Source organism: Gavialis gangeticus, unplaced genomic scaffold (genome assembly GCF_001723915.1).
Source record: "Gavialis gangeticus isolate Ggan-Ray unplaced genomic scaffold, GavGan_comp1, whole genome shotgun sequence".
In the NCBI taxonomy this organism is placed as follows: domain Eukaryota; kingdom Metazoa; phylum Chordata; order Crocodylia; family Gavialidae; genus Gavialis; species Gavialis gangeticus.
The window spans coordinates 30,444,119-30,458,131 of record NW_017728997.1 but is presented as its reverse complement, the minus strand read 5'-3'; the positions used below and the strand labels follow the sequence as shown (position 1 = coordinate 30,458,131).

The 14,013-nt window shown below is 38.9% G+C and overlaps 2 protein-coding genes across 2 annotated transcripts in view; one reads left to right on the top strand and one right to left on the bottom strand.

The window, feature by feature from the left end:
* Nucleotides 1–7,764, top strand: part of CACNA1D (calcium voltage-gated channel subunit alpha1 D) — a 325,917-nt gene extending 318,153 nt beyond the window's left edge. Inside the window, exons 45-46 of the mRNA XM_019504611.1 lie at nucleotides 1,459–1,779; nucleotides 3,038–7,764. Of these exons, the coding sequence (XP_019360156.1) occupies nucleotides 1,459–1,779; nucleotides 3,038–3,331 (615 nt within the window). The 3' untranslated portion in view covers nucleotides 3,332–7,764. The remainder of the gene's footprint in view (nucleotides 1–1,458; nucleotides 1,780–3,037) is intronic.
* Nucleotides 7,765–11,130: 3,366 nt separating this feature from the next.
* CHDH (choline dehydrogenase) overlaps nucleotides 11,131–14,013 on the bottom strand; it is a 42,210-nt gene continuing 39,327 nt past the window's right edge. The window contains exons 6-7 of the mRNA XM_019505012.1: nucleotides 12,323–12,425; nucleotides 11,131–11,641 (exon numbers count right to left, since the gene is read on the bottom strand). Of these exons, the coding sequence (XP_019360557.1) occupies nucleotides 11,223–11,641; nucleotides 12,323–12,425 (522 nt within the window). The 3' untranslated portion in view covers nucleotides 11,131–11,222. The remainder of the gene's footprint in view (nucleotides 11,642–12,322; nucleotides 12,426–14,013) is intronic.

Below are 14,013 nucleotides of genomic sequence, written 5' to 3'. Positions count from 1 at the left end.
TAGATATAGACAGGTTACGGGGTGGGCGGATGAGAACAGGATGGGATTCACTACTGACAAGTGCAAGGTGCTGCACCTGGGGAGGAAGAACCAGCAGCATACCTACGGGCTGGGGAGCTCCCTTCTCATCAGTGCAGAGGCAGAAAAGGATCTTGGAGTCATCATTGATGCCAAGATGAACATGGGTTGGCAGTGTGGGGATGCAGTCAGGAAGGCCAACCGCACCTTGTCGTGCATCCACAGATGCATCTCAAGCAGGTCCAAGGAGGTGATGCTCCCCCTGTATGTGACATTGGTCAGGCTGCAGCTGGAGTACTGCATCCAGTTCTGGGTGCCGCACGTCAGGAGGGGTGTGGCCAGCATCAAGAGGGTCCAGAGAAGGGCCACTCGCATAGTCAGGGGGCAGCAGGGCAGGCCCTACGAGCGGAGGCTATGGGACCTAAACTTGTTCAGCCTCCACAAGAGAAGGCTGAGAGGGGATTTGGTGGCCATCTAGAAACTGGCCAAGGGGGACCGGAAGGCTATGGGAGAGTCCCTGTTCCACCAAGCACTACTGGGAGTAATGAGGCATAATGGCCATAAGTTGACTGAGAGTAGGTTCAGGCTAGATATCAGGAGGTGCTACTTCATTGTCAGGGTGGCTAGGATCTGGAACCAACTTCCAAGGGAAGTGGTGCTCACTCCTACCCTGGGGATCTTCAAAAGGAGGCTAGACAATCACCTTGCCAGGGTCATTTGACCCCAGTACTCTTTCCTGCCCATGGTAGGGGGTCGGACTTGATGATCTGCCTAGGTCCCTTCTGACCCTACCAACTATGAAACTATTTGCATAAACTGGCCAGCACTGCTTGCATCTGGTGTTACTTTCCCAAATTTTAATTAGTTAAATCTTCATTCTGTACTCTAACTGATTGAACTTCAATAAGCTTTATATTACCACAAGATCTTAATTCAGGTCAACTGATGTAGTTTTGTTTTGTATCATGAGACGAACTCTCAGTGGCCTGAGTCTCACTGCTCTGACAGCATGGTGGAAAGCCCAGAGGTTTTGTCAGCTGGACAAGCTCTTGCAGTCATCCAAATGGTGCTATCTGGGCAGGTCCCCTTGAAGCTAGTATGCAAGACATTTAACGACTATTTTAAGCTTCAAGCTAACCTCTCCTTATCCTGTTGTAGCAGCATAGAATTGGTGTCAATATTTGGTTTATCTAACCTGTTGAATATATTAAGCAAATATTAGGCAGATATTCTAAAAGTGACTTATGGAGATGTCAGTCTGTGGTGTGACTGCAAATGCAGCTACTTGACTTCCTCCTTTTCTTCTACACTGTTGAGTACTACAAAAGATGTCTCTCTTCATAGCAGCTGTCTAAATGTTTGGATTGGATTTAAATGAGGAATAAACCTGCTGGGGATTATTTGAGGCCCACTAACTATTATACCTCTTCCTTTTACCAGGTCATGGCTGTTGCAGGTCTGGATTCCAGTAAAGCACATAAGCATTCACCAAGTCGTTCAACACGTTCCTGGGCCACCCCACCAGCCACCCCTCCCAACAGGGACCGTACTCCATATTACACCCCGCTCATCCAAGTTGACAGGGCTGAATCTACAGAACACATGAATGGCAGCCTGCCTTCTTTGCATAGGAGCTCCTGGTACACAGATGATCCCGATATCTCCTATCGAACATTCACACCAGCCAGTTTAACCATACCTAATGACTTTAGGCATAAACATAGTGACAAACAAAGAAGTGCAGACAGCTTGGTAGAAGCAGTAAGTACTACATAAATCCTTAAAAGTAGCCATGAGTGTTTTGTCTGTTCAGTTTTGTGTTCATTTTGCAGTATCCGTGACCAAACGCATCCTAAATTATACCCAACATATACTGGATTTTATATATTTCACTGGAAATGCTAGATTTCAGATTAAAACTTCCACGTGGTGTTTAGATAAGGCAGGTGTTAAGGGAAACAAACCCTTGAAATCAAAAAGCTCCACTGAATACTGAGCTGAGGATCTAGTCTTAGAATGTGTGGCAGGGAGAAAGCAGGCTGAAAACCTGGGAAGTTGTATATTAAGGATGTATCAGTAATAAAATAAAAAAGATGGGAGCACTTAAACTGCGAGCAGTTTAAAGTATGTGGTTCAAAATAAAGTTTCATAGGTAACTCAAAATGCTTAGGATCACATAATGTCCTGCCTTTTTATAATGGCATAAAGGCAAGGAATGGTACCTGGAGCCCTCTGGCCAGCTCTGTGGAGGGATTAAGCCTTTCACAGTCCTTGCACTGACCTGAAAGCACAAGGACCTTGCAAATGGGGATGACGGGTGAAGTAAGCTGATGAAAATGAAGTGCTTCCTGAAGGGGCATCTCAGTAGCTTCTTTGCATATGCTCTCAGGAGTACAAGGAATAATTTAATTTTCAAAGATGTGAAGGCAAAGCAGTCTCTACAGCTGCTGAGTATTTAATTCTCTCAGCTGTAAAAATGTAGTATTCTTGCTTCATCAGTTCTGCTGCCACTTACAATTTTCAGGTCCTTGCTTCCAGCTGTCATTTTCCTTCCATAACTGTGAGTTAGACGACACTTTAAATCTTTAAGTTCTTTGCTGACAGTATCACCAATAGAATGCTTTTGTATTTCCAAAAGTGTCTTCATTACCACCTTCATTTTTTAGCCCACTGTTCAGACCACAACCCAAAGAATTTTACTATCGTCTAAATAAACCAGCTTCTACCTATATTCTGTTTGCTGTTTATCAAAGGCTACTTGTAAATCTCCCAAGGAGAATTTCAATGTCATGCATTACCAGTTACACATTTAGAAAACTGTTAAAACTCCGGCCAGAACCATTTGAGTGTTGGACACTTAAGTTCTTTACATTGTTGCTCTCGTTGTTGCAGGTATACAGCATAGAGTTCCATGGATTTTGCCCTTGAGTGATCTGGGAGGAATATGAGGCTTTCTATTTATTTACTGATGATTTATTATTCAAAATGTGAACTGAACACTCCTCCATTTCTGTTTCAGGTACTTATATCTGAAGGCCTTGGGCGATATGCAAAGGACCCTAAATTTGTTTCAGCAACGAAACACGAGATCGCTGATGCTTGTGACATGACTATTGATGAGATGGAAAGTGCAGCAAGTAACCTTCTCAATGGAAACATTAGCAATGGGACCAATGGGGATATGTTTCCCATTTTAAGTAGGCAAGATTATGAACTTCAAGACTTTGGTCCGGGTTATAGTGATGAAGAACCGGACACTGGTAGATATGAAGAGGACTTAGCTGATGAAATGATATGCATTACAACTTTATAGCATTTAGCAAGGAGAAAATGATTTCAATAACAGAAAAAGTGCCTCATAGTTCAAAGATGCTAGGCACTAGTTGGAAGTAATAATGAAACTAGTTTTGTACAAGTGATGTCACACCTCAAGGAAGCCATAATTTATTTATTAGTGTCTCTAGGTTGTTGAAATGTGATCAAAGCTTCAATGTGTCAAGTCCTTTTCCACAGAATCTTCAGTTCCTTTGCAGGAATAGGGTTATGTCAAACCAGATTCTGACAATCCCATTTTCAGAGGGCTAGAGAAGGATTTTGAGGTGTAATATCTTGCCTGTCTTTTAATCTTGTGCTACTGTCCTTCATAGTGAAGCAGAAGTTTGTCAAAGCAATGTTAGTAAAAGTCCAGCACAAAAATATGTGGAGAAGATGACCATGTGAGACAGGTGATGACAATCAGAAGCGTCATTACCTCTGCATTCAATAGCATATCAAATATTCACAGCATATCCATTCTGATTTTGTTTTCAAACTTGCCTCCTGGTTTTTTTTGTTTGTTTTTTTACCATTATCCTAAGATACAATGTGTCATGCTCTACCTGTTAGAGATCATTAAAAAAAAGAAACCAGAAAACCTTTCTGTCATATGTAACACCAGTTTACATAGGAAAATATCATTCAGATAGTCTGTTTTATGACTATCATGTTAAGGGCAAAATATACTGGAATAATTGCATTCTTACTAATGCACTTGCAACCAGGTTAAAGTAGAATTAGATAAGATAGTTTGTTTAAAAATTATATAGTAGAAATTATTGTAAATGAATTGTAATATACAATAATTTGTATTTGTAAAGAGATGTTCTATATTTTGTAATTATTGTACCGTAATTGAACTGCAGCAATATTTATGGACCCTAATTATTGTAATTCTCCACAGAATTCTAGATATAAGTATTTTTACTTGGATTATATAGTTCTATAGGATAAATATTTAAATAGAGCCACCTTCTCAATGTAAATCTCTTTTTTGGATATAATGTCAAGTTTTAAAGGAAACTTGACAACACACAGATTTTTTAAAAAAAATATTTTGAGTCGATACAAATCTCTCTTTACGTAAGGGATGCACAGTTGACTATTTGCAGTCTTATACATGAAAAGTTAAAAATGAACTTATTTTAAAATTTTTGATTGACAATAAACTGTGATTTTATCTTTTAATAACCCCACAAAATAGATCATACTGATTTTGAAAATTGGTGAGACCATACCAAGGTACTATTAACCTTGTGACAATTATGAATTTTAACAAAAATGATGATTTTAACTAAGTTGCTTGCCTCAGTATATAGCATTTGGTTTGGAAATAACTTTGCAGCTGGATTAAAATCTTATTGAATCCCTTGTATGTGTCACTTCTCATAATGAAAAATCTAATCAAGTGATTCTACAGAATCAAAAGATTCCTGAGAAGCTAAATAGTACTTTGTTGCCTCTACCCTTTCTGCTGGTCTACTTAAAGGATTTATTTTTATGCAATCAAAAGAGGGCTTAGATATTGTTCACAATGCAGTAAAAACCCTGATACAAATTTTTGAAACTAGTACAGCCTGGAAAAAAAATTTAAAAATCTCAAAATCTGTTTATTTTCTTAACACTGGATAAAATTGACTTGTTGCTGACAAGTTGTCTTATCAGGATGTACCTGTACTTCACAAGATAGGTAGCAATTCAGTTCACATTTTTAAAATGTGATGTTTAAAACCTGTCAATAAACATTTTGTACATAATGTCAATTTCCTATGGATACCTTACAGACCTCCTCTGGAATCATTCTTATTCAAAGGCCAGGATAATAACTTAAGAATTTGTAAATTATTTCTTGACCTACATCATTTTGTATTAAAGCAAATGCAAAATGTTCTTCAGAATAAAACTGTGTAATAATTTTATTATACTTTGGACTCCTTTCCATGAATGGCATTTCTAAAAGTTAAATTCTTAGTGCAGTGTTTGGAGGGAAAGGACGTCCTTTCATTTGGAAAATATGATCCTTAGCCCAGAGTACTGACGTCCTTAACTTCCTTTATATGAGTGCTCTTCTGCATAAAAAAATTCCAGATACTTAACACTGAACAGGAGATTTGTGTATAATGGGACATCATTAACAAACCTGGAAAAAATATATTTAAAAAAAACCTATTCTGTAATGAATAAGACATTTTTAACTAAATCGTTCCCTACAGACTATCAGTTTGAGTCTTGCATATATGCCACTTTAGACTAGGATTTGCCAAGTTGGTTGTTTAGCATTAATCACTACAAGTGTTTTCCTAGCTTACAAAAAACAGAACACTTTGAAAGTCTACAAAATAATAGTTCCAGCTCAGATGAGATTAGCATAAAAGTGGCAGTGGAGATTTTTCTAAATTGGGAAGCATATCATCGTGAAGCTGTAGAGACTTCAGTGGATTAATCCTCTAAAAAAGACCTCCTTTAAGGTCAGAAAATAGACATAAAAATTACTTACTGCTTTTGAAATATTTCACTTAAATCTCCTTGCTATAGTGATTCTTCATAAGAGATTCCAAATTCTATAGATGCCATAAGTTACAGTTCTAAAACTCAGGCCCCAGTCCTACAATAGAATATCCCCAACTCTTACACTTGCATAAAGACTAACTGACTTCCTTAGGACTTTATGCACACAACTCACTTAAAATATATCCCCTTATTTAGAGCAGATTCATTTTTTTACAGGAAAATACAGACTTTTAAAAATTATAGTTTAAAAATGGGTTATAATGGTCAATACTTCACTATTACAACAATAGAGCAGGGGTGGAAATGTGTTATAGAATAAAGATGCATAGAACTTTCTACTTAGCAGTATTACTGTAAGTCAGTACAAGTGTCTGTTTAATGTCTACCCTTTAAAATCTTGTGATTTGCATTCAGTAATTCCTTTAATTATGGAAAATAACAGCAATAGATTGCCCTATTTAAGCACATCTGCCACATCTGTAGGTCACTCTATGTATACCTTTCCACACATACTGACCTATTAATAAAGCATCCAGTCATTAATAGCTGTTGGAACAGACATGGTCAAATACAATTTTTCCTAAGGATAATATCATCCACAATTTGCACAGTATATTTTGAGTCAAAAGACAAGAGACCCATCATTCCAAAATTGCTTGGATCATCTAAGATGTGCCTGGTTTTCATCAACAATAACTCTTCATTTTAAATGTATTTTTGTAATAAAGTTTGTAAATGAATTAATTCTTCTGCAAGTTTAGGTTTTCTGTAAGTAAGTTTTACAACCTGACCCATTTGAGTGACCTTTCAGAAACTCTGAAGACAAGAAAAAGGCAGTTTTACAAATACTGGTAACTTCCTATGTTTTTAAAAACAATCTTTCACACTGAAACAAATATTAAATGGGAAAATCCATACAAAAAGTATACTTAAGGGCAATCTTTGTTTTATTCCATTTTGCTATTCCAAATATCTGTTGTTGAATAAATATCTCCTCTAGCTTGATCGTCAGGGACTTCAGTTCATGTCTGAGAGAGAGCAGAGAAAAATCTACTGCCAAGGAAATGACAGGGATCTCATTAGCACAGACCAAGTAAAGGCTCCAGTAGATAAAAACAATGAGCAAACTCCTATATGGCACACAGAACCAGTAAGATGCTGGCATAGCAAGAATAGTAAAAATCCCAGCTCAAACAGCTGTTGTTAACTGTATTAGTATCCTGAAGACTCTTAGGAAGGTTTCTGCTGCTCACTTTAGGGAAAAGTGCAAACAGATGGACTTCTAGTATCATTTGTATTACAGCCTAATGGGCGCGTGTACATGTGTCGCTAGGGCAACATTGTTACTGCACCCTGATTTAGTACTTCCTATACCAGGAAGCACATCGTTATGATGACATAGCTGCTGGTCAAGCACAGACGCCCACAGATGCTACAGCAACATAGCATCAATGAAAAGAAAATTTTTATACAAGAGTCTAAGAAGCTGGATTTTCTGGACCCACCAGAAAATGCTTGCTGTAACTCAAAGTGAGGTGAAGGTAATTTTAAACATGCTTCTGCAGCCTCCCACTCTTGGGGTGGTGGGCTCCAGCCTAGTCATATCATATCTGAGCATCTTGCATGAACTGCCAACAGCCCCCTGAGGATGTCTCGAGATAAGAACCACTTAATCTGGAGCCCACAAAACTGGACAAGGGCTAGCACAGGAGCCACCACTGGCAGTTCTGCAGCACCTGAGGATTTGGTTCAATGGACAGAATTCTCAAGGAACCGATCCACTGCTGTACACCTGGTTTGAATCACAGAAATGACATAACTCAGTCCTAGCCCTCTGGAGATGAGGGCCTAAATTAATAAAATAATTGCAGCTTCACAACAATTAGAGTAAGTATGGCTAAGGGGAAAAAAGAAAGGAAAGTAACGTAAGATGTGTGTGTATATTCACAGCTGCAGGGAAAGAGTTGAAAGAATCATGAAAAACTAATTGTTTTTCACTATGCAGCAATGTGTACATAAAAATGACAGTTGCAGCTGTGCATACTAACTTAACTTTGCCATTTCCTGACCTGTAATTACTCAACACAATGTAGGATGGAACTGTGTATGGTCATAATTACAGAACGATATAGCTTGATAGTCCTCTGCAGTTACATAAACAACAATTCCTGCCTTGTATACCAAAAATGCAAGCCTGGCATATACTATGCTATTAATCTTCAAATAAAAGGACTTCCACCAACACATAGCTTCTTAAAAATGTTTTGTACATCAACTGCAAAGTACTGTGACAAGTCTGTCCAAAACACAGCACTCTTTATATCTTGGTACTGGTTACCCTAAATGCTATTAAGATACCTATTTCATATCTTTATCTTTAATTTGAAAATCCTGAATGCAGCAGTGCCAAGTGAAGATATTACACAATCAAAGGCACAAAGGACATAATTTATCTCTACGCAGGCACAGTTGCTTCAAATGGGTTGCCTTAAAAGCATAGTAGATCATCTATTACCTTAAATATTATAGTTGCTTTCCTCATTGCAAAAGAACACATCATACAGAAAGGGTTATCTGACTCCTGGAACAGTGTCCATTGCTGTCATCTTCTCCCTTCAGTATCCCTGTTTACTCTTTATGCAGTTATTCTGACAAATCATGTCCTTTCCTCAGTTAACAACAGGGCTCCACCATCTCTGCTTTGCAGCAGCACCAGGTAGGAATGAATATCTGTCTAAAACATCTGCAGTTGTCCCTCTAGCCAACTTTTGAGTCAGCAGGTTTTATAACCTAATCAAATGGTTTAAAATTCCATTTTTCTGGAATAAACTTATCCCTCTTTTCACTGGAACTCCTAAGCAGGCTGTTAGGAAGTTATTTACTTGCAGCTCCCAAGATCTGCATTAACTGTCCTTTCATATATTTCTACTGTCTGCTATCTGCTGAACTACTATTAGAATGTTCTCTTACTGCATGTAATAGGCATGTTTTTCCTTCACAGGCTGATAGCAGTCTCTGGCTTATGCTAACGCTATCTTTTGTGATGTCTAAACCACAGGAGCCTTTGCTTTAAAATTTGACTCTACTTGCATTTGTAAGATTTCCTTTAATTCACAGAATAAATCCAAATATCTCTACAGCTCAGTTCTTCATTTTTTTTATAACAGTACAGGAGTCTTTATCTTAGGTGTTTTATATACATTACAACAGAATTTACATGTATATACTTATATGTAATATTTCAACAGACTACTTTGCTGTTACGGATGTGTGTGTGTGGATCTACACGCACATACATTCCTCTTGTGCACACAGGGGGATATAGATAGATATATCCTGTTTTAATAACCAAAATTAACTCTGAATGCTTCACATTTTAGTCTGATTATGCAAATTAAAGCACTCATATGAAAAATATTCCAAGGATTGTAATGGTAATAAGGATGGATTATGCAAAAGATGATGCACATTTTTCTTTATCATAAACATCAAGCAAAGTATTGGGAAATATAAAATGGGATTCAAATAACTTTTTAAAATGTACTGAATCATTGATACATACAGCTAAAAGTGACCCCAGGAGATAGACTATCTTAGCCCCCCTGCATGAGGCAGGATACATTATACCTAGATTATTGTTGACAGATATTCATCTAATATAGTCTTAAAATCTCCAGTGATGGGACTCCACAACTTCCTAGACCAGGTACAGACATTACACTTTTACCAGTATAAATTATCGGAAACTGGTCCATACTCGTTTGGCATGCAAACCTGGCCTAAACCCATAACAGAGAAGTTCAGCACCCAGACTGGTTTAAAAAAGTCAGAACCTGGTCTTAGATTTGTACCTTCCCCATACAAAGGGCGAATGTGTGTTCTGTTTGCTACTGATCTAAACTATGCCATGTACAGAACACTGCTTAACTTAGATCGAGTCTACCGCGGGCTTTTTGAATGTCGGTACCTAGCCCTAATGCACAACTATGGAACTGAGACTGCACCCATTTTCTAAAGCAACACTTCCTGTCAGATGTGTGGGAATTTTTCCTCAGTAAAGACTTCAGGATCAGCTCCTAAGTATAAATTATAGCCTGACTTCCTTTCTCAGCTACTACTCGTGAGGGGCAAAAGCGACTGTGATTTCCACTGGTTTGATCTTGATTTGACTATTTTAGTTTATCACACATCACTAGGCAGTGGCTCAAGAAAGTTTCCTTGACAGGTTTCTGTTTAAAAAAAAAAAAATTCTCGGGGTGGGGGAATCAGAACAAGTTAGAACAAAACCCAAGAGCCAAGATACCTTTATTCTTTCATAAAAGTAAATGAGCCAGAAATCTTCAAATTAACTGAGCGAATGAATATACAGTTGATCTGGGAAGAGGTCTCTCTCTAAATTAACTGGGAACTTTATTTAATAAACCAATTCTTTGGAACCCAAGACTTTGGAAGTCTCTTTGCCACCTAAAGCTAAAATCCATGCCCTTCTATGACTTTATTCAATATATAGGAACACAAGCCAAAAAAGGTTAAATTGTGAATTGATTGCTATTAAGATAATTCCAAAAAATAGAATGTTTCTAAAAGTTGCCCTTGTATATATTTTTAAATTATCAACTCCATTTTTACATTTATTATAGAGGCTCTGAAGTCAGCCATATTTGTCAAATATATATGTCCTCTTTTTCTTTTTAATTATACCATTATGTTAATACTTATGCCCCCATTTAGTACAATTCCACCTTCATGTTGAAACAGTGATCAGTACCCTATACAACTCTACCCACATTACTACAAAAGATTACATGAGATAAAATAAATGGCACTGACACTGACAGCTATGGTGAAATTTGTTGGTATGGGGTACTACTCTCCTTGCTTCGTGCTCATGTACCTTACTCCAATAAACAGACAACACTTACTTCACATGCTAGGCTTATGGCCTGACTGAACCTTCCTTCCTCAACTTCCTTGGTCTCTAAATTGTCAAGGAACAAAAGCAATTCTGGGCATTTTACTGCCCTCTGCAAAATGGTTGATATCCCCCCTTTCCATGCCATGCCAAGCCACAAAGGTACTGAAAATCTAGCTGTTCCCCCATGACTGGCTGTTTCAAATGGTAGAATTGCCCCTTGTCAGAATAACTGTCATTAAAAGCAGATCATTTACACAAATTTTAAACAAATGAATAGTTTCCGTGCACATATTGATTTAAAAAATATGTATTCAAAACTAGTCAGAAAGTTAGTGAATTAATACCCTCTGTATTTTTTTTTTCTTTTTTTGCAATAGCAAATTTATTCTGTTGGAGAAGCCTAAGGCAAAATTCCCATGTATGAGTAAAAAAACACACAGAAAATAAATGGTGGGCATATTGTTTAGCACTGAGTTTCCAAATTGTGATGTTTATATACAGGAATATCTTTCTCATGAAGTGAAGGGAGCCCTTTAATTATATCAGCAGCCTTCTCTGCAATCATGATGGTTGGCGCATTCAAATTCCCACTGATAATACTAGGCATTATGGAGGCATCTACAACTCTCAAGTTTTCAATCCCAATTACTTTAGTTTGGGGATCAACTACAGCACAAGTATCAGAAGGCTGCCCCATTTTACATGTGCAAGAAGGATGATACGCACTATCAGCCTTCTGCCTTATGAAAGTGTCTATTTCTTCATCAGACTGTATGTTGCTACCTGGCTGAATTTCAGGGCCACGAAATTTTTCAAAAGCTTTTTGTGCAAAAATCTCTCTGGACAACTTGACACACTGACGAAATTCCCAGGCATCTGTTTCTGCATAGAGAGAAATCAAAATGACTGTAAATACAGAAACATGTTGCAACACTTCCCTGCACATAAAACCCAAATCGTGTCATATTAGTACATGTTAGTACAAGGCAGAACGCCAAGCTGAGAAAAGGAAAAATCCATGCACAATATAAGGGTTCAGTCTTGTTAAGAAAAGAGCAAACAACCTTTTTTCTCAGACTCAGGTATGTATCCTCAGTATGGACTATGTTGTCACCTGTCCTGTGCACCTAAGCAGGGGAGCAGTGAGAAAAAAACCCCCTCTCCTCCTTATTTCTCTGCACAGGCTACCTGGATGCTCCTCAGTCTCAGCTTGGGGTGGCAAGCAATGTTCATGGTGGCTACTACTCACCCTCCCATACAGATGGAAGAACTTGCAGGGAACAAGCAAGAATTATGACTCAATTTGACTAATTTTTTGTGGGAAAGGAACCATCTTTTTGCCTTGTGCTGATACAGTGCCTAGTCTGATGGGACTCTGGTAGATGGTACTACCATTGTATACACAGAATTATTACTTACTGTAAGCAACAGGCAGCTAGCACAGTGCAGAGCAGGGATTAACTTTTGCCACAAGCAAGCAACAGATTACTTCTCCCTGGAGCATGGGAAGAATAAGGAAAAGAACCGAATAAAACCAGCTCAATAAAGGAATCGTGCACTTACCTGTTGACAAGTAGTTAGGTTCAATGATAGGATGGTCCCTTGGGTCTGCACTTTTCAGCTTTAGCCAGCCCACACTTGTGCTCCTCATGGGCCCAACATGGACCTGCAACAGCCCCAACACACTCCATGACAAAAAGTCAGCTGACACTTCTAAGAAGCCAATGCAATTTTGGAAAGTATGGACTCTCCCAAGAGATTTTCCACGTGTAAAATGTTAAACAGGGAGCACAAAAAGTAGAGGCCACTGCAAGAACATTTTCCCTGTTAAACTATCTGGTTGTATACAGAGCAAAGGGGAAAAATATTATTTTTAAGACAACACCTGTTCTTTTCATTTGGAATGCCACCATTCCAGTGCATCAGTAGCTGAGCATTTATTTGACCAAATTACTATCATCATGAAGTGAAAAGACCAGCCAGGGGAAGCAGATGTGCATACTGATGGTTTCCTGGTGCGTAATATAGTCTTTCAGCGCACACTGCATATTGAGACAACATGAATAAAGAATAACTAGGAAAGAAATTACATGGAGACAATATTGTTCCAAGCAAGGGCATAATCCTATCTCCACTAACAAGTGTTGAGGATCAGGCCCACAAGCCATAATTACTTAGATTATAAAATCCTTAGAAACAAGTCTGGAGGAAGCCATCTGGGTCATCAAGATCAGTTCCCTGCAATTAAAGGCTACTACGTAAAAGGCTATAAACTCCATGAATCCACAGGGACAGCCTCCCACCCACACAACACAAGCCACAACACGCCCTTAACAGCCTACAACAAACTTAAGATAGTTAGTACAAAAGATAAAAAATAGTACACTACATGAAAGGAACAGAAGAGACCAAGAGACATCAGGACCCTATGATGCTAGGGATTTTCTTAAGTAAAATATGCCCAGCTAGCCCCAGGAAGTGAACCATGAGAGACTGAGAAGGAAAAAAAACCTCAATGGTCCTTGCCCATCCAATTTGAGGGAGGAATTCCTTCCTGGTCCCAAATGTGATGGCCAGCTTAGCCCTGAACTTGTGATGACCAGCTTAACCCTAGAGATGGGTTCAGAGCACACTAAAAACCCCCCACCTATCTATGCATTGAGAGGAAACAAATCCATTCCAATCCTTACAGGTAAACAGATCCTTACATCTTGGCTGGTGTGAATTGCCCACATGATTATTGTAATCATATAATAATTTACAAGTCTGTTATCCAATAACCATCTCTTCTGTAAGATCCTCACTGTCTACTAAAATTAAGTTTAAAATAGCATCATCTCTTGTTGGTTCTGTGACACTGGTTGAAAAAAATCAATCAGCCATGACAACCAAGGATATCTGTCCAGCATAGTGACGTCTTGGTTCATGAGCCTGGGTACTAGGCCTGTGCGAAGCGGCTAGTATTCGCTTCTGATTGGGGGGACAGTGATTCGATTCAATGATCTGAATCACTGTCCTGAATCAATTTGGCTGAATCTCCGAATCACCCAGGCCCATCCCCAGCCCCTCTTCTAGCCTGGCAATGGCTGCCCCACCTGCCCCAGCTCCCAACACTTGGAAAAAAAAAACCCTGGACTCACTGGGTGCTGCCAGGCGGGGGGTGATCCCCGCTGCCCCCCATTGCATGGGGGGACCCTGCACAAGCCCCCTTGGCCCCCCTCTACTATCTCAGCCCCCCCCCACATGGCTGCCCC